This window comes from Pseudorca crassidens, chromosome 10 (assembly GCF_039906515.1).
Source record: "Pseudorca crassidens isolate mPseCra1 chromosome 10, mPseCra1.hap1, whole genome shotgun sequence".
Taxonomy (NCBI): domain Eukaryota; kingdom Metazoa; phylum Chordata; class Mammalia; order Artiodactyla; family Delphinidae; genus Pseudorca; species Pseudorca crassidens.
This window is the reverse complement of record NC_090305.1, coordinates 102,778,022-102,795,605: the sequence shown is the minus strand read 5'-3', so window position 1 is coordinate 102,795,605 and position 17,584 is coordinate 102,778,022. Positions and strand designations below refer to the sequence as shown.

The following is a 17,584-nucleotide window of genomic DNA, read 5'->3' as shown; positions in this document are numbered from 1 at the left end:
CCCTCCCTAATAGAGCCAGCACAAAGAGCCCAGCTAGAGCATGGTTAAATGCCAGTGTAGCCCTGCCCTACTACCAACATCACAGAGAGATGTTTCATACTTGCTACCAAGAGTTGGAAGTCACAGGCCTGAACTCTGGGTTTGTAAATTGTAGGGAGTGTTATAAAACCCATCTGTAACGTGCATTTACGATTTTATAGCTGTGTAACATGTACAAATATGTGGAGATTTAAAAAACACACCATCTGAGAAATAAAAGCAAAACCCTCCAGAAATGGTCAGCGTTGGAGAAGATAACCTATGGGAAAAACCTAAAAGGATTTGGATTGTTTACCCTGGACAGAAGTCTGCAGAACAATTTACCCGCGGCTTTCAGATTATGTAGTTACCATGCACAGAATGGAGATCAGGCCGTCTGCATATCTCGAGACAACAGAGCAAGAGGAAGCGGACTTACGCAGGAGGAAGAGGAGATCATGCAAAGGGTTTTAGGTCAAACATAAAGAGTTCTCTGAAAATTACTTTTATACACTGGGACAGGTTCCAGAGGCAGCTTACGTTCTTTGAAAATATGAAAAATAGGACAGCATCCATATGGAATTGTTTAGGAAGGCCAGTGCCTAAAAGCTGGGGCCAGGCTATCTGGCTTCTCACAGAGGGAGCCCCTTCAGGCCTGTTGTTTGAATTTTTCAGGGGGACAAAATATGAACTGACAAAGGCTCACTTTCAAAGGCATTTAAATTATTTTGAACTCTTTCGTGGGTGTCTCAAAGTAAAAAGGGAAAGATTAATGACTCCAAAGGAGGTATTGTTCACAGGTTCCTATCTGATAGACAGTTTACCTACCTGTTTTAAGTAGCCCATTTCCTTCCCTATTAAAAAATAATGACTGGAAAAAAAAAATAAAAAAATAAAAAATAATGACTGGTTTTTCCACCTTGCCTTTTTTATCTTAAAAAAAGGGTCAAATTTCAGAGCACTTACAAGAGGCAGAGGAAAAAAAGCACTTAAAAAGGAAACTCAGACAAAATCCTACCAGTAATCTGTTTCCTGCAGCCAAAATCAGTTGGGTTCCGTCGGGCTTAAATGCGAGGTCATATACACTAAACGGGAGACAAGACAAGACAAAAGGACAATTAGGAACCAAAATGATGAGGTCTGCTAATGGCCGGGAAAGCAAACTTTATTTCCATTACGAAGCACTGATTGTGTCTGAGGGAGAAAAATAATAGCTAAGAATTGCATTTGGTTGCAAATTCCATTCAACTACCACACCTTCGATCACAATTCACTTGGCAGTTAGCTGTTGTGTCCCAATTTCCACCTGTCCAGAAGCCAGACGCCAGACATGATTCAAAGAGTAAACAGTGGAGGGCACTACCTCATCTAATAATACCATGAAGGCTACACAAACTGAGAGAACGTGTGAGGGCTAGCAAATCCACAGGTCTCTGAAAAAGTTGGTCATTTATTAAAATATCATTACTGGACTTCCCTGGTGGTCCAGTGGTTAAGACTGCATGCTTCCAATGCAGGGGGCACGGGTTCGATCCCTGGGTGGGGAAGTTCCACATGCCGTGAGGCACAGGCAAAAAAAAACAACATTACTCTTTCCAATTAATCAGATACTTACCAAGTGCCTCTTAGGTGCTAGGAGCTAAGAGATACAAGATGAGTAAATCACAGACCCTCCCTGCCCTCAAGGAAATTACCATCCTGAGGAAAGGTGATGGATGCTCAGACACCCACAAAGAATCACGTCATCAATTGTAAAGCACACGTTTTTTTCACATTTGAACATTTCTAATTTTGGGATGTGTCTTATAATTGATGATGTGTCAGTTTAACTGGCAGCATTTTTTGCTTTCTTAGTCGTATGTAAAATAATGATATTTTACAATCAGTGACCTCTTAGACTGGATGAAATATAGAATAATACTGTGATAGAGGCTTTAGGAGACACATTAAAGCATATATTGTAGGATTCCAAGGAGTGGACACAGTGTTCTGATTTGGAGAGGATCAGATAAAGCTTCATGAAGAAAACAGTATGTGAAAAAGGTAGGGCTTCTGAGACATGCAGGAGGAGACTGGGTAGGCACAGCATTTCAGGCACAGAAAACAGAACAAGCAAAGACAAGACAGTGGGAATAGCAAATATCTAAATAACCTAATTTGACTGAAACATTTGGCTACGTGCAAGGCAATAGGGAGCGATAAGGCTGGAAAAAACAGGCTGGAGCCTTATTACAAAGATTCTCAAATGCCCCCAGGCAGAGGGTTTCATTAGTTCAGGTGACCCTAGTAAGAGTGTGTCAGACAGCACTGCCAAGATGGCCTATTGTAAAAGTTGAGCATGGGATAAATTAACCTGGCACCTGTGAGTGATCGAAAAATATACACCCTGGAGTATTCCCTGGCGGTCCAGGGGTTAAGACTCCACAATTTCACTGCCGAAGGCGCGGGCTTGATCCCTGGTCAGGGAAATAAGATCCCAAAAGCCACACGCGCGGTGCGGCCAAAAAAAAACCACACCCTGGTAACTACTTGGAGCATTTACCACAGACACCCAATGCTGAGCTCTTCAAATGCATTATTTTATTCTGTCCTCACAAGCATTCTATGAGGTAAGAATTACTACTCAATTTTGTGGTTGAGGACACCACAGTTCAGAGAGGTCAAGTATCTTGCCCAACATCACACAGCAAGTGAAAGGGCCAGAATTTTAACTCAGGTCTGACTTTACAGTCTGTGCTATATGGCCTTCCACTCTCCCGAATTACTGTCAAGTATAACAAATCTATGCCACCCTCAATACTTTAACAACAGTGACTAATATTTATTAAGCACATTTATTTACGTGTGCAAAGTACAGTTTAAATGCTTTACATGTATTAACTCAACTTTCACAACAACCTTATATCTCTTTTGCAGATGAGAAAACTAAGGCACAGAGAAGTTAACTAACTTGCCTGAAAATAAACTGCTACTGAGTAGAGGTGGAGCCAGAATTCAAGCGCAAGCAGTCTCACTCTGCAGCCCAAGCTCTAACCACTACGCGTGTGGCCTCCATTATAATTATTATTTGCATATGCCACAGTTGACAAAATAATTAGCAAGAGTCTCCATGTTTCATCAGCAGGAAAAAAAAAAGTGTTATCATCTACTCAAGGCATCACACATAGAATTCAGAGTTCTTATATAGGCTCCATTGACCTCAGAACCTTCCTTTAATAAAAACAATTCTTCACATATATTCAAGAGTTAAGAGTTGTTCAAGAGGGTAAATTTACATGATCTCATTTGACCTTATGCTAACATAATGCCTCAGACAGGCCAGGCATTATTGGCCCATTTTTACTGATGAGGAAACTGAAGTACACAGGCAAGTCATCTGTCTGCTGTCATACAGCTGGCTGATGGAGAAGCTGGAACACAGCGATTGCTACCCCTCTCCAGTTGGGCATCCCTCGTGACAGAAGCAAACACAAACCCTGAGTCCTTCAGCTTCCTTGCTGTTATGTGGTAACAGACCTGAGCCTTCCCGTCTCTCAGGCTTTCTTTCTCAGAACCTAGGGGACAACGTACTGGGTGCATTTCACACTCTGCAGAGAAGCAGGGCGGGAGAGGGGAAAGCGGGGGGAGCTGGGGCCAGAAGGGCTGACCTCCGGCCTGAGCTGTGGTCCTCACCTACACAGCAAGGCTAGGGAGCTGCCCTCCCGCCTCGCAGGGTACACAAGCACCACCTCCTGTGGGGAGCTGGGAGGCACGAGGTTTGGGAGGGGTCTGCACCTCTCTTCCACAGTCCTCTTGGTCGTGTGGCTCCCTTCCTGCCTTGTACATATCTGAGCCCATCAAAGTGGTTCCCGTGTGGCTTCTTCTTCACTAGGATCATTTTGGGCTGAATTATTAGCAAATCATTTCTAAGCATCTCACTTGAGCCAAGTCTTTAGCTACCTTCCTTTCAGATGTGAAAATTCATTTTCTCTGCATTTCTTGAAGTTTGCTTTTCTAAAGTATAACATACATGTCTGATTTACCCCAATCCAAATTCTTATTGTACTTAGAATCTGTACAATTCAACTTAAGAGTTATATAATCTTCTGTATTTACACTGTTTCAGATACTGTCTTATCCCCTTAATTACAGTCATATGCAATTTCAGGGTAATGACCCTATTTTAGACATTTGTGGACCCACAGTACATGGCATTGTCCTAGACACAAAATGAGTATAACTGACAAACTGACAAGATTTTTATCTTGAACCCCTTGGGCTTTAATTACATCATAAGACCACAGAAACTTTCCCAAACTATTGGGAAAGGCCCTAGACCCTGTCATATAGCCCAACTCCCCTACCAGGGCAGGAACTCCCTATTGATGGATCCAGCCTCTGCTTGAACACTTCCAGGGCTGGGGAGCTCACCCGTCTGCAGACAGTACGGTAGGATGGCTCTCTCTCCCCACCTGCCCCCTTTTAAGAAAAACGGACATTGTCAGATTCCATTGCAGAGAGACAGAGGGTGGGTCCTGCAAACTGTCCCTTGCCAACTCTGTGCCCACCCCACTGTCAACTGAAGTCTCAAGGTGCCTCTCCAAATCCTGCACAACCTGATCCAGCCCCCACTTACTTGATTTGAATCTTAAGCAAATTGTTCCCTCATTAAGTCTCAGTTTCTTCATCTGTAAATGGGGTAACAATTCCAACCTCAAAGGCTGCTGTGGAGATTAAACAAGATAAGGCATGTAAACAGTCTGGCCCACAGCTGCTGTGGATGAGGGGCAGAGCAGATGGCAGCCTGCCTGGAATAAGGCATCATGGTTGAGAAGAATCTAGAGCACTGCTTTGAAGAGAGAAAAGGAGGAGCTCAGAGAAGAATAAGAGAACATTTGGGAAGGGCCTTTGGACAGGAAAATGGAGTTTACAGCTGAACTGAAAAGCATAAATTTAAATCTTAGCAAAAGGGGGCAGGGTGGGGCAGGGGAAGGACCACCTAATTAAGTGCACAATCTGACATGGAAGGTAATGGGGAGTCACTCTGGGTTGATGAGAGGTGGAGTAACGGATCACACAGCAACAGGACTCAAAAAAGAGAATTCCTGCTGCTACATGAAGGTTAGACGGAAGCAAAAGAGCAGACCAGCAGGCGGAGCTGTTTCAGTGTGGAGGAAGAATCTTTGACATCTGGGATTTTGGAGTTCTACTATTTATTTTTATAGTTTTTTGTTTTGTCTCATTCTGGGCTATCAGCTTGCATATGTAGCTGCCATCAGTATTGCTGGTCCCTAGAACCCCTAAAGCCCCTACACTAGAATAGCTGTAATGGGCCAAAACCTAAATAACCATTCATCATTCATTCACTCACCTCTTCATTCATTCATGAATACCTCTATCCATGAAATAATCACAACAAACACTGTCTAGGCTCTAGAATAAGCCTTGGAAATGAGTAAGACATAGCCATTGCTTTTAAGGGGTTCATAGACTTCTGGGATCAACAGTTTCCCATAAACTCTTGCACTAGACAGACTCTAAGTACCACAAAAGAAGAATAAACAAAATCCTATGCCAGGGGGTGAAAACTGGGAGCCAATCAGGCTATATTTGGCCAGCAAACGTTTTGTTTGGCCCATATGGTATTTTATTTTGTGCATATATATATATATATATATATATATTTACAGATTAGGTGCCAACATTTAAAAATTAGGACATTTCACATAAAAACCCAGATCCCTCGTTTCTGGTGAAAACAGGAAGCTCTGAGCCACACTGGGCCAAATTCCTGCAGGGTGGTAACTAGCAGAAGCAGAGCAGCTGTTGTCCCTTTCAGTCAGAGCATGCGCTCTCCAGTTTGCCACAGTCCTTGCCACTTCTTAGTATCTGACAGCAAAATCAAATGCTCAGCTGCTAGCTATCAGCAGCTTGTGCTATGAATACTTTTATAACAGTTAAGAGAAAAGTAAAAAAAAAAAATTTTTTTTTTACTCAAATCTCTATTAAGAGTAGAAGTGAAAGATACAGTTGTAGGGCTATACGTTTCAAGAAAAGTGCAGTAGAGAAAAGAAGAATACTCCTAGGGAAAACAAACAATTCCTTGTGTTCAAGATGCAAATAAACATCTCGCATTTACGTTGCCTGCCTGATTCCTGCAGGCACTTGAGTTTGCAGCCTCTGTAACAACAGGAATAATTAATGCAGTGGCTAAGAGCATTGGCTCTGGAGTGAGGAAGAAAGCTGGCTCCACCACTTACTCACTGTGTGACCCTGGCAAATTATTTACCCACTCTGTGCTTCAGTCGCCTCATATGTAAAACAGAAATAAGTATAGTACCTATGTCAGGTACTGTTGTGAGGTGACAATGAGATAAAAGATATGAAGTTCTTAGCCAGTGCCTAGTACAAAGTAAGCATTAGCTATTACTGGTGCAGAGTACAAAGAGAGCGACCATCTCCAAAGAGAGGCTTAAGGACGTTTAGGATTTCACTGTGAGGAGATGAAGGCCTCACACAGAGAGGCCAAAGAAAAGACAGAGAGGGAATGGCTCTGTTCCAGTAGCCAAAGCAGAGGCTTCACGATGAAGCTGAAAAGATCATGTAGGAAGTTTTGAAAGTCAGGCTGAGGAGAACTGCCCAATAAGTCAGTATGCCCCCAAATGTGTTGTTATATGATGGATTTGGGGGATAAAAATGGAACAGGACATTAAACAACGGTGAATCATATAGTGAGAAAGTCATTCTCTTTCGATACTCTTTCAAACCTTCTAACAAAACATAGGAGAAAGTCTTGCTTTGATGCTATTCAACTCAAGCACCTCTCCAACCACACTTGGTAAATCTCTAGCTCTAGAAACACTACACCTGAGGCTCAGAGGTTCCCTAGCAACAGTATCTAGCTACAACTTGTTAACGCCGTTTTGTTTCTCCCTGCTTTAAGTTCTACAGTTATCTTACATTTACAGCAATTGCTACTGGTTTTCATACACGGTGTAATAAAGTTTCCCTGTAGAATGTAAAAGCATGTTTAAAGGAAAATAAGTGGGACAATTTAGAAAAAAGGTTAAGTAAACAAGAGTATAGGTAATACGCGGAAGTGGCATAAGTTGTGAAGATGGAAAACACTGATGAGCCCAGGATGGATTTTGAGTAAAGGAACGACAAGATCAGACTGTGATTATGTGTAAAGCCGCCTCCACAGGCCACTACCTCACGCGTGGTATATCCCCTTGCTCCCTCTCCAGGCCTCAGTTTCTCCATCCGCAAAGCGGTGGGAAGGCGACCCTGCAGTCGCCCAGAGCCGGGACTCAGGGCCCTCAGCCCAGCCCGCAGGCCCGTTACCCTTGGCAACCACCAGGGTTCACGCCATAGCGCCCGCCATCCCCGCTGGGGCTCAGCCTCCCGCTCCTCCCGGACTGCCCCGCTCCTCACCACTGCTCGGCTTTATCTCTCCACGTCAACACGGCCCTCATAGCGGTTTCCCTCACGCCTCAGGCCCCTCCTCCCTGCCTCAGCAACAGGCCTAACTCCCCGAGCCACTTTGTCTCCCTGCGCTACCCCGGCAACGCACATGCGCAATGAGCTACGCGCGAGGCAGAGCGCTCCGAGTGCGCATGTCTACAAGGGAGGGCTAGAAGGAAGGAACGGGAGGCTGGCTAGAAGGCCCCCTCATAACTAGGACGCGCGCGATTGGTCGGAATGGGTAGGGGGCGGTGCGTCTTCCTCGACAAAGGACTTGATTGGCTGAGCCGTGGAAATGGCGGCTGTAGTCGAGGGGGGCGGCCGGAAAGCAGCTGAGCAGTCGGATAGACTTTCACTGCCTTCATCTTTTGGTTCCATCCTAGAGCTCCGAGCTGAAGAAGTGTTCACCTCTTACTCCGCTCCACACCCAGAGCGACGCACCCTCTCGGCCTATTACTGCAGCTGGAGACCGCTTGAGGGACACGTCTGGGATGGAGAGTCCGAGCCTGGGGGACTGCGGAGCTGCCCCCTCGGTCATCGCCAACCAGCGCCTAGTCCCCGACCGGCCGTGTGACCTCCGGCAAGTTATTGTCCCCTTCGGACCTCAGTTTCACCACCTGTAAAATGGGAGCGGGGGAGTAGAAGGTGGGTGGGCCTTTCTTACCTAGGGTGGATGGACACTTGGAGGCCGGCAGGGTTAGTTCCTGCGAACAAGGGCTGGAGTTCTGAGTACTTGTGTATGTGCGGTGTGGGGCTAAGATGATTTACCTACTTTTTTTTCCCCAAAAAAAATGTGATTCTCAGAACTACCGTGAAAGAGGTATTACTTCCTTTTTACAGATGGAGAAAGAGACTTTGACAGGTTAAGTAACTTGCTCTTGGACCCCATAGGTAGTAAATGGCAGAGCTGGGATTTGAACCCAGTCTGTTGATTTTAAAGTTCGTGCTGTTTTCACCAGGATTCAGTTTCCTTATCGCCAAAATTGTGAACGGTATAATTTCTTAAGATCCACCCAGATCCCCCAAATTATTTAACCCCATATTGCATCAGAAGACTTTGATTCTAATTCTAGTTAGTCACTGGCTCGTGCTTTGTTTCCCTATTTGTAGAAAAGAAGTTGGTTAGACATCTCTAGAGACTCATCCAACTTTGAAAATGTAAATATGATTAAGTGATTAGGATACACTCTACTGAAGTTTTTCAACAATAGTAGAGGGGGAGAAGTATTAGACCAAGACTTAGTAGACCTAGGTCCTGGAATCAGTTCTGCAAATAACTTAATCTTCCTGTCACTCAATTCTGTCAATAAAATGAGAGTAATCCTTATCCTACCTACCTCAGAAGGTTATTGGATCAAGAATGAAAGAGAGTTTGAAAATTCTTTATCAAGTGTTCTTTACCTTTTAGAGGATTACAACTTCTGATGAAAGTAATAGACACTGTCCCCCCACCGCCCCCAAAATGCACATATATATAAAAATTTTACCTCACTTATTTCGGGGGGAGGATGGTGTCTCACTGACTCATTTAAGCTGTTCTGTGGATCCCCAGGTTAAGAGCTCAGCTATTGGTTCATATTTTTAAACTTATGCCAAGTGTCACCAGAAATCTCTATAACAGAGCTATTCAATGATTAACAGCAAAAAAAATTCTTTCTAGCAAGTAGCTTGAGCTTTTCATTGTGCAGAGACTTCCAACCCTTTTTAACCATGTTGGAGGACAGGAAGATATTGGAGAGGAGGAAGATACTTATAGCATGACTGAGCCATACTGATTTTAATCTCTCCCATAGTCCAAATAGTCCATGTGGTTCCTTCTCTGTTATGGACTGAAATTGAATAAGCAGAGTCTAATTAATTTTAAATGAGCTAATCACTTGGAGTTTGTTTTTTTTCAGGGAGGAAGGTGTTGCTTTGGGATCAGAAAGAGTGGGAGAAGATGAGAAACAAATGGTGATAAAAAGCAGCAGTGAGTGTAATCCCCCGCTACAAGAACCCATTGCTTCTGCTCAATTTGGTGGTAGCGCAATGGCAGAGTGCCATAAGTCTGTACCATGTGGATGGGAAAGAGTTGTGAAGCAAAGGTTATCTGGGAAAACAGCAGGAAGATATGACGTATATTTCATCAGGTGAGCGTGCAAGATGGTAAAGATAGTACAGCCAAATAATTTTGTCTAGACAGGTGGTAGGAAAGCATAGCAGGAGTTTTGGCTTTTTTCTGTTTTTACCATAAAACCATTACGGATTCTGTTCCTTCACTGTCACTGGTTACTTACATCAGGTGATTTGGGGACAAATACTTACATTTTCTCCTACTGTGAATGGCTACTGGTAAGGTTGCACTTAAGCTATATTTGTAAAATTATGTTCTGTTGTCATAGAGGAAACTATTTTAAAGTATCACTTGATCACTTTTTTTTATTTTAAATGACAAATGCCCGTGAAAGTTTGGAAATTATTACTAAAAAATCCGAAATATGGTCCAGGTTTTTTTTTAAAGTCACTTTTATTAACTAGCAATAAGTTTTCTTTAATATCATTTTTTAGCCCACAGGGACTGAAGTTCCGATCCAAAAGTTCACTTGCTAATTATCTTCACAAAAGTGGAGAGACTTCTCTTAAGCCGGAAGATTTTGATTTTACTGTACTTCATAAAAGGAGCATCAAGTCAGGATGTAAAGACCAAAGCATGGCAGCTCTGCCATCCCAGCTGCAAAACGAAAGTAGCAATTCAAACCGGAGCCTCAGGACACGAAGCAGGTGGAAAAAAGATGTGGTTTCTTTGCCAAGTGCTAGTTTGGAATTGCAAGACAGCAGAGGACTCTCTAACTTTACTTCCATTCGTTGGCTTTTGAAAGAAGATGATGGTGTTAATGATGCTGCCTCCAGAAAGGTTAGAAAGTCCAAAAGAAAGGTGACTGTTTTGAAAGCGATTCAAATTAAGAAAACTAAAACAGGGTGCCGGAGGAGTCTTCCAGATCCTGTTCAAAGTAGTAGAAAAAGAGCATCTGTGTATAATAAGGCAGCAGATGCTGAAAGTGAGCCTCTTGCACAAGAAAATCAGCTTGAGAGAACTTGCTGCGTCTCTGATGCCAGAGCGAGCGACAAGACCCTCACTGTGACCAGTGAAGAGGAGAGGCTTGGTAAAGAAAAATCATTGTGTTCAGGGTCAGATTTTGAACAGACCACTTCTGGCATCATAAACAAATTACGTTCAACCGAAGGAGCAGGACACAACAAGAAGTGTGAGGGTACCTTTTTAGAATCTGAGGAAATAAGAACCGAAGTAGAAGTTGGGGAAAGGAAGGAGCATTTGCATATTGACATTTCAAAAGGTGGCTCTGAAATGGACAACAGCTCACAAACGGAGAAAGACTCTACTTCTGCGAAAATATTCCAAGGTATTCAGTGCACTAAAGTGCTGTTAAACATGTGATGAGGATTTTGCACTTCATGCCTGTACCCAGTTAGCATGTGGGAATAGAATGAAGAAGTAGGGCCAAATATCAGATACATTCTACCAGTTGGTCCTAGTGCCTTGGGTAACTGATATTTAAGCCCTTTTGTACGGCAAAGAATCAGCTGGCTACTGCCCCCAACAGAGGGCAATTGTGCCATTAACTGTTGCCACCATCCTGGTACAACACCTGGGACTCTCCTCCACAGTGCTCTCCCATCTTCCCTTTTTTCCAGCCAATAATCTTACAACTTTAGGGGAAATAAAAAGGTTTCACTTGTGAAAAGATTTGGGGAAGACTCCTTTTATACATAAACTGGTTGAAAATAGTCAGTATCTTCTCTTTGCACCCCTCCTGTTACTTATTACTGATGTGTGACTTCCAATTTAATTTTGTATATATCATAGTCATTTTTATCTTCTATTGTAATGCTTCTCTAAAATGCTTTAGAGCTCTAAGTAATTCAAAACTGTAATCACATAGTTATCTATTATTTGTAATATGCTCTTAATACAGAGTTCAGAGCTTAGCACTTTTGCCTTTATAATACCTCAGTGAATAAGAGATAAAAGAAAGGAGACCTTTGAGCAACCCTATATTAGTTATTCATTATGCCATTATGGTATAATGAGTAACTCCTTTAAAGAAGAATAGTAATTTTACTTAAAGTCCTATGGGGAGACAGCATGGAGATTAGTAGAGCAGGTGGTTAGAGTTGGTTCCTGCTCTTGGTCCCACTCATGATTTTATTATGTCTTTGCTGTGCCTGGAATTTCTCTGCCTTGAACAGAAGATGACCACGTACACCTAGGAACTGCATAAAAATTCTCCAATGTGTCCTTTAAAGACCTTGAGCTTCCTAAAGCCTTGAGGTTCATGTAGATTTATTGCTAGTAAAATGGGCAAGTAAAATATCAGAAACATCCTTTTGTGACTAAAATGGAAGTATGCTAGTCATCCTATGCATAAAGAAGTCTAGTTCTCAACATAAGTACGTTTACTGTAGGTAATAAGTATCCAATGGAGTAGTAAAGACTTTCCCAGTGCCTTAGTTAGAAATTGCCACGTAAATTGAGCTTAGTCTCCTAGTAATAAAGGAGGCTAGTCAGTAATTATCTATAGGAGCCCACAGAAGAAATTATCAAGTAGGTAGTAAGAGCAGTTTCCTTTGTTCTGACTCTGTTTTACTTTCCACTGGGCTTTGCCTATTCAAACTAGAATAGCAAAAAACACTAGACTGATTATCTGGAGGCGTGGATACTTGTCCCAATCTATAGTCAATCCCACTATTGTTTTCAGATAGTTGCTTAATTTCTAAGCCTTAGAGTCTTCATCTGTAAAACACAGGTAATAACCCTCACCAGTCCTGTTTTTCACATCATGAATATTGTAAAATGAGAAGTGAAAAAGATGCCTTCACGCTAGACAAATGCAAGGTGTTATTAACTGACATTCAAATTTAGAGGGTATGGCTATGGGGAGTATTAAATGTGATGATTTTAGAAACTTGAAAGCCTAATAATGGTAGTCAAAGAGTCTTTGTTAAATTAAACTTCCCAGTAGATAGTGGCTTTAGGTGTTCTAAGGTCCAAATCTTAGGCTTTCCTGCAGGTTCTGTTTTATCTGTATCCTTTTTTTTGTTTGGTTTTTGGTTTTTGGTTTTTTTTTTTGCAGTACGCGGGCCTCTCACTGTTGTGGCCTCTCCCGTTGCGGAGCACAGGCTCCGGACGTGCAGGCTCAGCGGCCATGGCTCACGGGCCCAGCCGCTCCGTGGCATGTGGGATCTTCCCGGACCGGGGCACGAACCCGTGTCCCCTGCATCAGCAGGCGGACTCTCAACTACTGTGCCACCAGGGAATCCCTGTTTTTTGTTTTTTTTAGTAAAAGTATTCACTGCAGAATATTTGGAAAATATGGAAAATTAAAAGAAAAGAAAAACTAGCAACAACCATTATACCATTATGCCATTTTGGTTTATTCTAATTTCTATCACATTTTTTCTTTTTTTGTTAAATTGGTATCATATGTAGAATATTGCTTTTATCACTTAAAAATTAATGACATGGGAAAAATTCATGATGTAGTCTCAAAATATTTTAATAACCACATTGTACAAATGTCATAATTTAAAAAATTCTATATTATTTCCAATTTTTCAATGTAGTGAACTCTGAACAAAAATCATAGAGAACTAGTATAATAGTGGTTAAAGGCATGGACTCAGGAACCAGACTGCCTGGATTAGAATTTCAGCTCTTGACACTTACTAGCTGTGGGACCTTGGGCAAGTTACCTAGCATCTCTGTACCTCAATTTCCTTATTTGTAAAGTGGAGACAAAATAGTACCTACCTTGCTCATAGGTCATTAGTAGGATTAAACTGGTTAATTTAGAATAGTGCTAAACTGAACGTTTTATAGTAGTAGTGTGTTGTTGTTATTTGCAGCCCTGAATATTTCTTTAGGCTAAACCATAGATTCTGTAAACAATTTTCACTCTTTCCTTTTCAGAAGACGCCATCCCACAGACACAAATAGAAAAAAGGAAAACAAGCCTGTATTTTTCCAGCAAATATAACAAAGAAGGTATCCCTTTTCCAATCAGAAAACCAGACTTTAAACCTATTTCAAGTGTTCCCCTCTAATACAGTGTGTTTGTTTAGTTCTTAGTCCCCCACGACGCAAGGCCTTTAAGAAGTGGACACCTCCTCGGTCACCTTTTAATCTTATCCAAGAAACACTTTTCCATGATCCGTGGAAGCTCCTCATTGCGACTATATTCCTCAACCGGACCTCAGGTTTGTGGATTCTTTTAATCTTTGTCTTAGTAGAGACAGTGTGATGAGGAGAATTGATCAGAAAACCTGGTCTCAAGTTTGATTTTGACCTCAGGTAAGGCCTTCTTTCGGTCAGTCCTCAAACTCTTCACCTATGGACTAGATGACATCCAACAGCCTTTTTAGCATTAAAGAGCAGATTTTCATTTATGTTCTACTTACAAATTACTTTTAGTCATCAATGAAAATCTGTTACTTAACCTTCCTCCTCTCTGTGTCATGTATAAAAGCATTTCTTTTTCATTGGATGCTTTCTTTAATGTCGCTGGCACCTTATGTTCTGTATGCTTTTACACTAGTTATATGATGATCTGATTATTTAAAAACCGATATCATACAAGGCCAGGTTTTGGCATAATTTGGACAGTTAACCAAATTGGTTGATGGTGTTGGGTTTTGACTCTGAGAGTGGTTGCTGATTTAGGTAATGTCTTCTCATCAGTGGTTTAAAAACGAAGAAAGAAAAAAACTCTCTATATGAGATTTCTAGATAAAGAAGTACGTGAGCCTAAAATCAGCCCATCAGGAGGCTGGCAGTCACGTAGTTACTTTTACTTCCCAGGCAAAATGGCAATCCCTGTGCTTTGGCAGTTTCTGGAGAAGTATCCTTCAGCTGAGGTAGCGAGAACTGCAAACTGGAGAGATGTTTCAGAACTTCTTAAACCTCTTGGTCTCTACGATCTTCGAGCAAAAACCATTATCAAGTTCTCAGGTACTTTCCCATATACCCAAAGGGAAAAACATAAATTGTGCCTATTTAAGAGAGCCACGCCTTACACTTTAAGGTCCTCAGTTGCGACATTAATAGAGGTCATTCAGCTCAAGCACTGAAGGCATTTGAACACAGTTCGTTTGCCCCAAAGTGCAGTCTCCTGCTGACCCAGGTGATAAATCTTTGCCCAGCACCAGGTCAGGCCGTGTGGGCAGGATTAGAAGAAGAAGTCAGTGAAGCAGAAAGTCCAGTTGACCTCAGGGACATTACCCCTGTCTCGTTAGGTCAGCACAAAACAATAACGGTTAGTCAGTGGCAGACAAGCAGGTCAGACGGGGGCGGTGGCTGCAGGAATTCAGAAGAAAGCAACCACAAGCGAGGCTGTTAGGAGAGACTATGTCCCGTCCCTTTCTGTTGTTCCTCCTTTCCGGGGAAGGTGTTTTCCTAGAGGCTGACCTGATATGTGGGTGTTGTGTTCTCAGATGAATATCTGACAAAGCAGTGGAGGTATCCAATTGAGCTTCATGGGATTGGCAAATATGGCAACGACTCTTACCGAATTTTTTGTGTCAATGAGTGGAAGCAGGTAAGGCCCGTCTCCGGCACATTTTGTCTCTGAGGTAAAGTAAGTCCACCGTTATGGTTAGAACTATTTCTTGGACACATGTGCCATTACAGTCACAACCAGCTTTGTTCCAAGCTTGAGGGGCAGTGGTGGCTTGGGGTTATTGACAGCAGGAGAGGGTCCATAGATTTCCCCAAGTCCACAAAGACTCCCTGGTCTCTGACTGACCTCCACTGGTTTGCCACTTCTAGCCCTGTTCCTGTCATTTCCATTCATGTACTGTCTCTAGGCCTAATGTGGCTTTCCTCCTGTCACAGTCATACTCGCCTTCAAAAGCACGCCACTGAAGGGAAGCAGGCAGGTGCAGGATTGGAGGGCATCCTTGTCGGGTTTCTTCTAGTGGTCTCAGACTATTTTTGTGGTACATGGGTCCTACTTCGGCTGCCCATTCTATTGAGTATGCCCAGCCCACAGGCATCTGGGTGGCATCCTGGCAGCAGATAGGCACTGCCACATAGCCTGTACACTGCCCTCTGAGTCTGTGACTTGCCCTAAAGCATTTAGCTGGGAGGTCTGGCCAAGCCCATCCCTGCTTCACCATTTATTCTGACCTGAGCAGTCCATTTAACTCTCAGGGTCTGTAGGCTCCTGGAAAATGGCATATTAATACTTGACTCATGTTATCACCACCCTCCACACTGAGTCCCATTGAAGATCAGTACCAAATTGGAAAGTACTTTGTAAACTGTAAAGGATTACTTTGATGTAAGCTATAATTTTAACCATTCATGAATCTCATTAGGGTAAAGGTTATCATTTTCAGGTATATTATCATAAGGTACTGTTCCCCCGCCATATCTTTAAAAAGCCAATTTAAAAAATGTATTTCTGACTAACTTACATAAGGCCTCTGTCTCCTAATGTGTTGTATTTCTTCCAGGTACACCCTGAAGACCACAAGTTAAATAAATATCATGACTGGCTTTGGGAAAATCACGAAAAATTAAGTCTATCTTAAAACTCTTTGACGTTTTCAAGCTTGTTTTTATGCATCGCTTTGCACTTTGATTCTTAAAAGCTCCACTAAGCACAACCGCCTTCCCAGGTGTATAGATTCTAATCAGCCCAACTAGAAACCTAATGTGTGTCTTCGTAACGTGTGTACCACCGGAAGATCTTTGCTACTGAATGTGCTACGACATGTTCTGAGATTTTTTTAAAAAATAAATTGTTATTTGACAACAATCCTGAAAATGTATATGACTTTTCCAATAATGAAATGTGATTTGAAGTTTAAAAAAACTTTCCTCAGTTATTAATAATATGAAGCAAATTTCTATCAACCTTGCCTGAGGGAAGATTAGACCTCCTGTTGTCCTTCTATAGAAAATGATATCACACAATTGTTATATGAAGAAGCAAAGAGTTTTCAGCCACACATGTCAGAAAAGATACGATAGGGTAAATTAGGCAGTTAATTAATAAAGTATTTTTATTAAAAAACGCTAACCTCCAAAGAAAAATAAGATTATTTTGTCATTCTGTGTCCTTGATGACTGTCTGCTGGCTTTTAGGAGTTGGAGATTTGACTGTTTGATAACCTAATGTGTATATCTGCCTGTAGTTCTGTTGCAGAGTGTTGGCTTCTGGCTCACGCATTTACCTTGATCCCTATGTGAAAACTCGAGCATTTACCCATCTCCCATCTTCCAGCTGGAGGACAGGACCTTTTAAGTTTTATGACTTTTTTTTTTTTGCGGTACGCGGGCCTCTCACTGTTGTGGCCTCTCCCGTTGCGGAGCGCAGGCTCCAGACGCGCAGGCTCAGCGGCCACGGCTCACAGGCCCAGCCGCTCCGCGGCACGTGGGATCCTCAGAGTGTACAATTCAATGGTTTTTAGCACATTCACAGTGTTGTGCAACCATCATCACTAACTCCAAGATATTTCCATCACCCCAACAAGAAACCCCTTACCTATTAGCAGTCAAACCCAATGATCCCTCCCTCCCCCAGCCTCTGGCAACCACTCGTCTGCTTTCTGTGTCTATAGATTTGCCAGTTCTGGGCATTTCTTACAAATGGAATCATATAATCTGTGGCCTTTTGTGTCTGGCTCCTTTCACTCAGCGTATTTTGAAGGTTCGTACGTGTTGCAGTATTACCGACCCAGGTTCTTAGACTCTTGAATCAACAGAAATTGATAAGAGGCCAGATGAGAAATTCAGGCAAGGCTTTATTGGAACTAGTGCTGCGGCAGGAGGGAGTGAAAACAAATAAGTTCCCTTGCTCGCTTCTTGGGTGGAGGGGGTGAGCAGGTCCCTTAAATGGGGCAAGGGTAGAGGCTGACCCATGGGTCGGGCTGGAGAGGGGGCTTAGGTGGTCTGCCCACCCCCCTCGTGGTGCTGTGTACAGAGGGCCTGCGCAGTACCCTGCTTTTGCTCCCCACACCCCAGAAGCGGCCGTTGGGTTTTGGTCTTTATGTATCATGTTGTTCATAATTGGCCACAACTGCACATATGTGCAGTTATTTTTCATCACTTATATAGTTTCTT

At 42.6% G+C, this 17,584-nt stretch overlaps 3 protein-coding genes across 21 annotated transcripts in view; 2 read left to right on the top strand and 1 right to left on the bottom strand.

Moving 5' to 3' along the window:
* IFT122 (intraflagellar transport 122) overlaps positions 1–7,618 on the bottom strand; it is a 78,045-nt gene extending 70,427 nt beyond the window's left edge. For all 15 annotated transcript variants that reach the window (XR_010947177.1, XM_067755543.1, XM_067755546.1 and 12 more), the window contains exons 1-2: positions 7,432–7,618; positions 1,037–1,103 (exon numbers count right to left, since the gene is read on the bottom strand). Coding sequence is in view for 14 of the 15 variants with exons in the window: in XM_067755543.1 (XP_067611644.1) it covers positions 1,037–1,103; positions 7,432–7,472 (108 nt within the window). In the remaining variant the exon portion in view is untranslated. The remainder of the gene's footprint in view (positions 1–1,036; positions 1,104–7,431) is intronic.
* Positions 1–17,584, top strand: part of RPL32 (ribosomal protein L32) — a 122,531-nt gene that overhangs the window by 76,730 nt on the left and 28,217 nt on the right. The gene's annotated exons all lie outside the window — the stretch shown is intronic.
* Positions 7,730–16,277, top strand: MBD4 (methyl-CpG binding domain 4, DNA glycosylase). Of its 5 annotated transcripts, none has more exons than XM_067755526.1 (8): positions 7,730–8,045; positions 9,364–9,590; positions 10,009–10,862; positions 13,430–13,504; positions 13,582–13,716; positions 14,318–14,467; positions 14,950–15,053; positions 15,973–16,277. In XM_067755526.1, the coding sequence occupies exons 1-8, from the start codon at positions 7,953–7,955 to the stop codon at positions 16,048–16,050; spliced, it is 1,716 nt and encodes a 571-aa protein (XP_067611627.1). In that variant the 5' UTR covers positions 7,730–7,952; the 3' UTR covers positions 16,051–16,277. The 5 variants fall into 5 exon arrangements, with proteins under 5 accessions (XP_067611627.1, XP_067611628.1, XP_067611626.1 ...); XM_067755527.1 differs by having other exon boundaries at positions 7,731–8,041; positions 9,360–9,590; positions 13,433–13,504; XM_067755525.1 differs by having other exon boundaries at positions 7,732–8,041; positions 9,360–9,590.

Excerpts from the sequence above, each read along its gene's own strand:
- MBD4 (XM_067755526.1), top strand. The coding sequence starts at position 7,953 with ATGGAGAGTCCGAGCCTGGGGGACTGCGGAGCTGCCCCCTCGGTCATC. Across the intron at positions 13,505-13,581 it reads CAGCAAATATAACAAAGAAG|TTCTTAGTCCCCCACGACGC; the intron begins GTATCCCTTTTC and ends GTGTTTGTTTAG. Across the intron at positions 14,468-14,949 it reads AACCATTATCAAGTTCTCAG|ATGAATATCTGACAAAGCAG; the intron begins GTACTTTCCCAT and ends TTGTGTTCTCAG.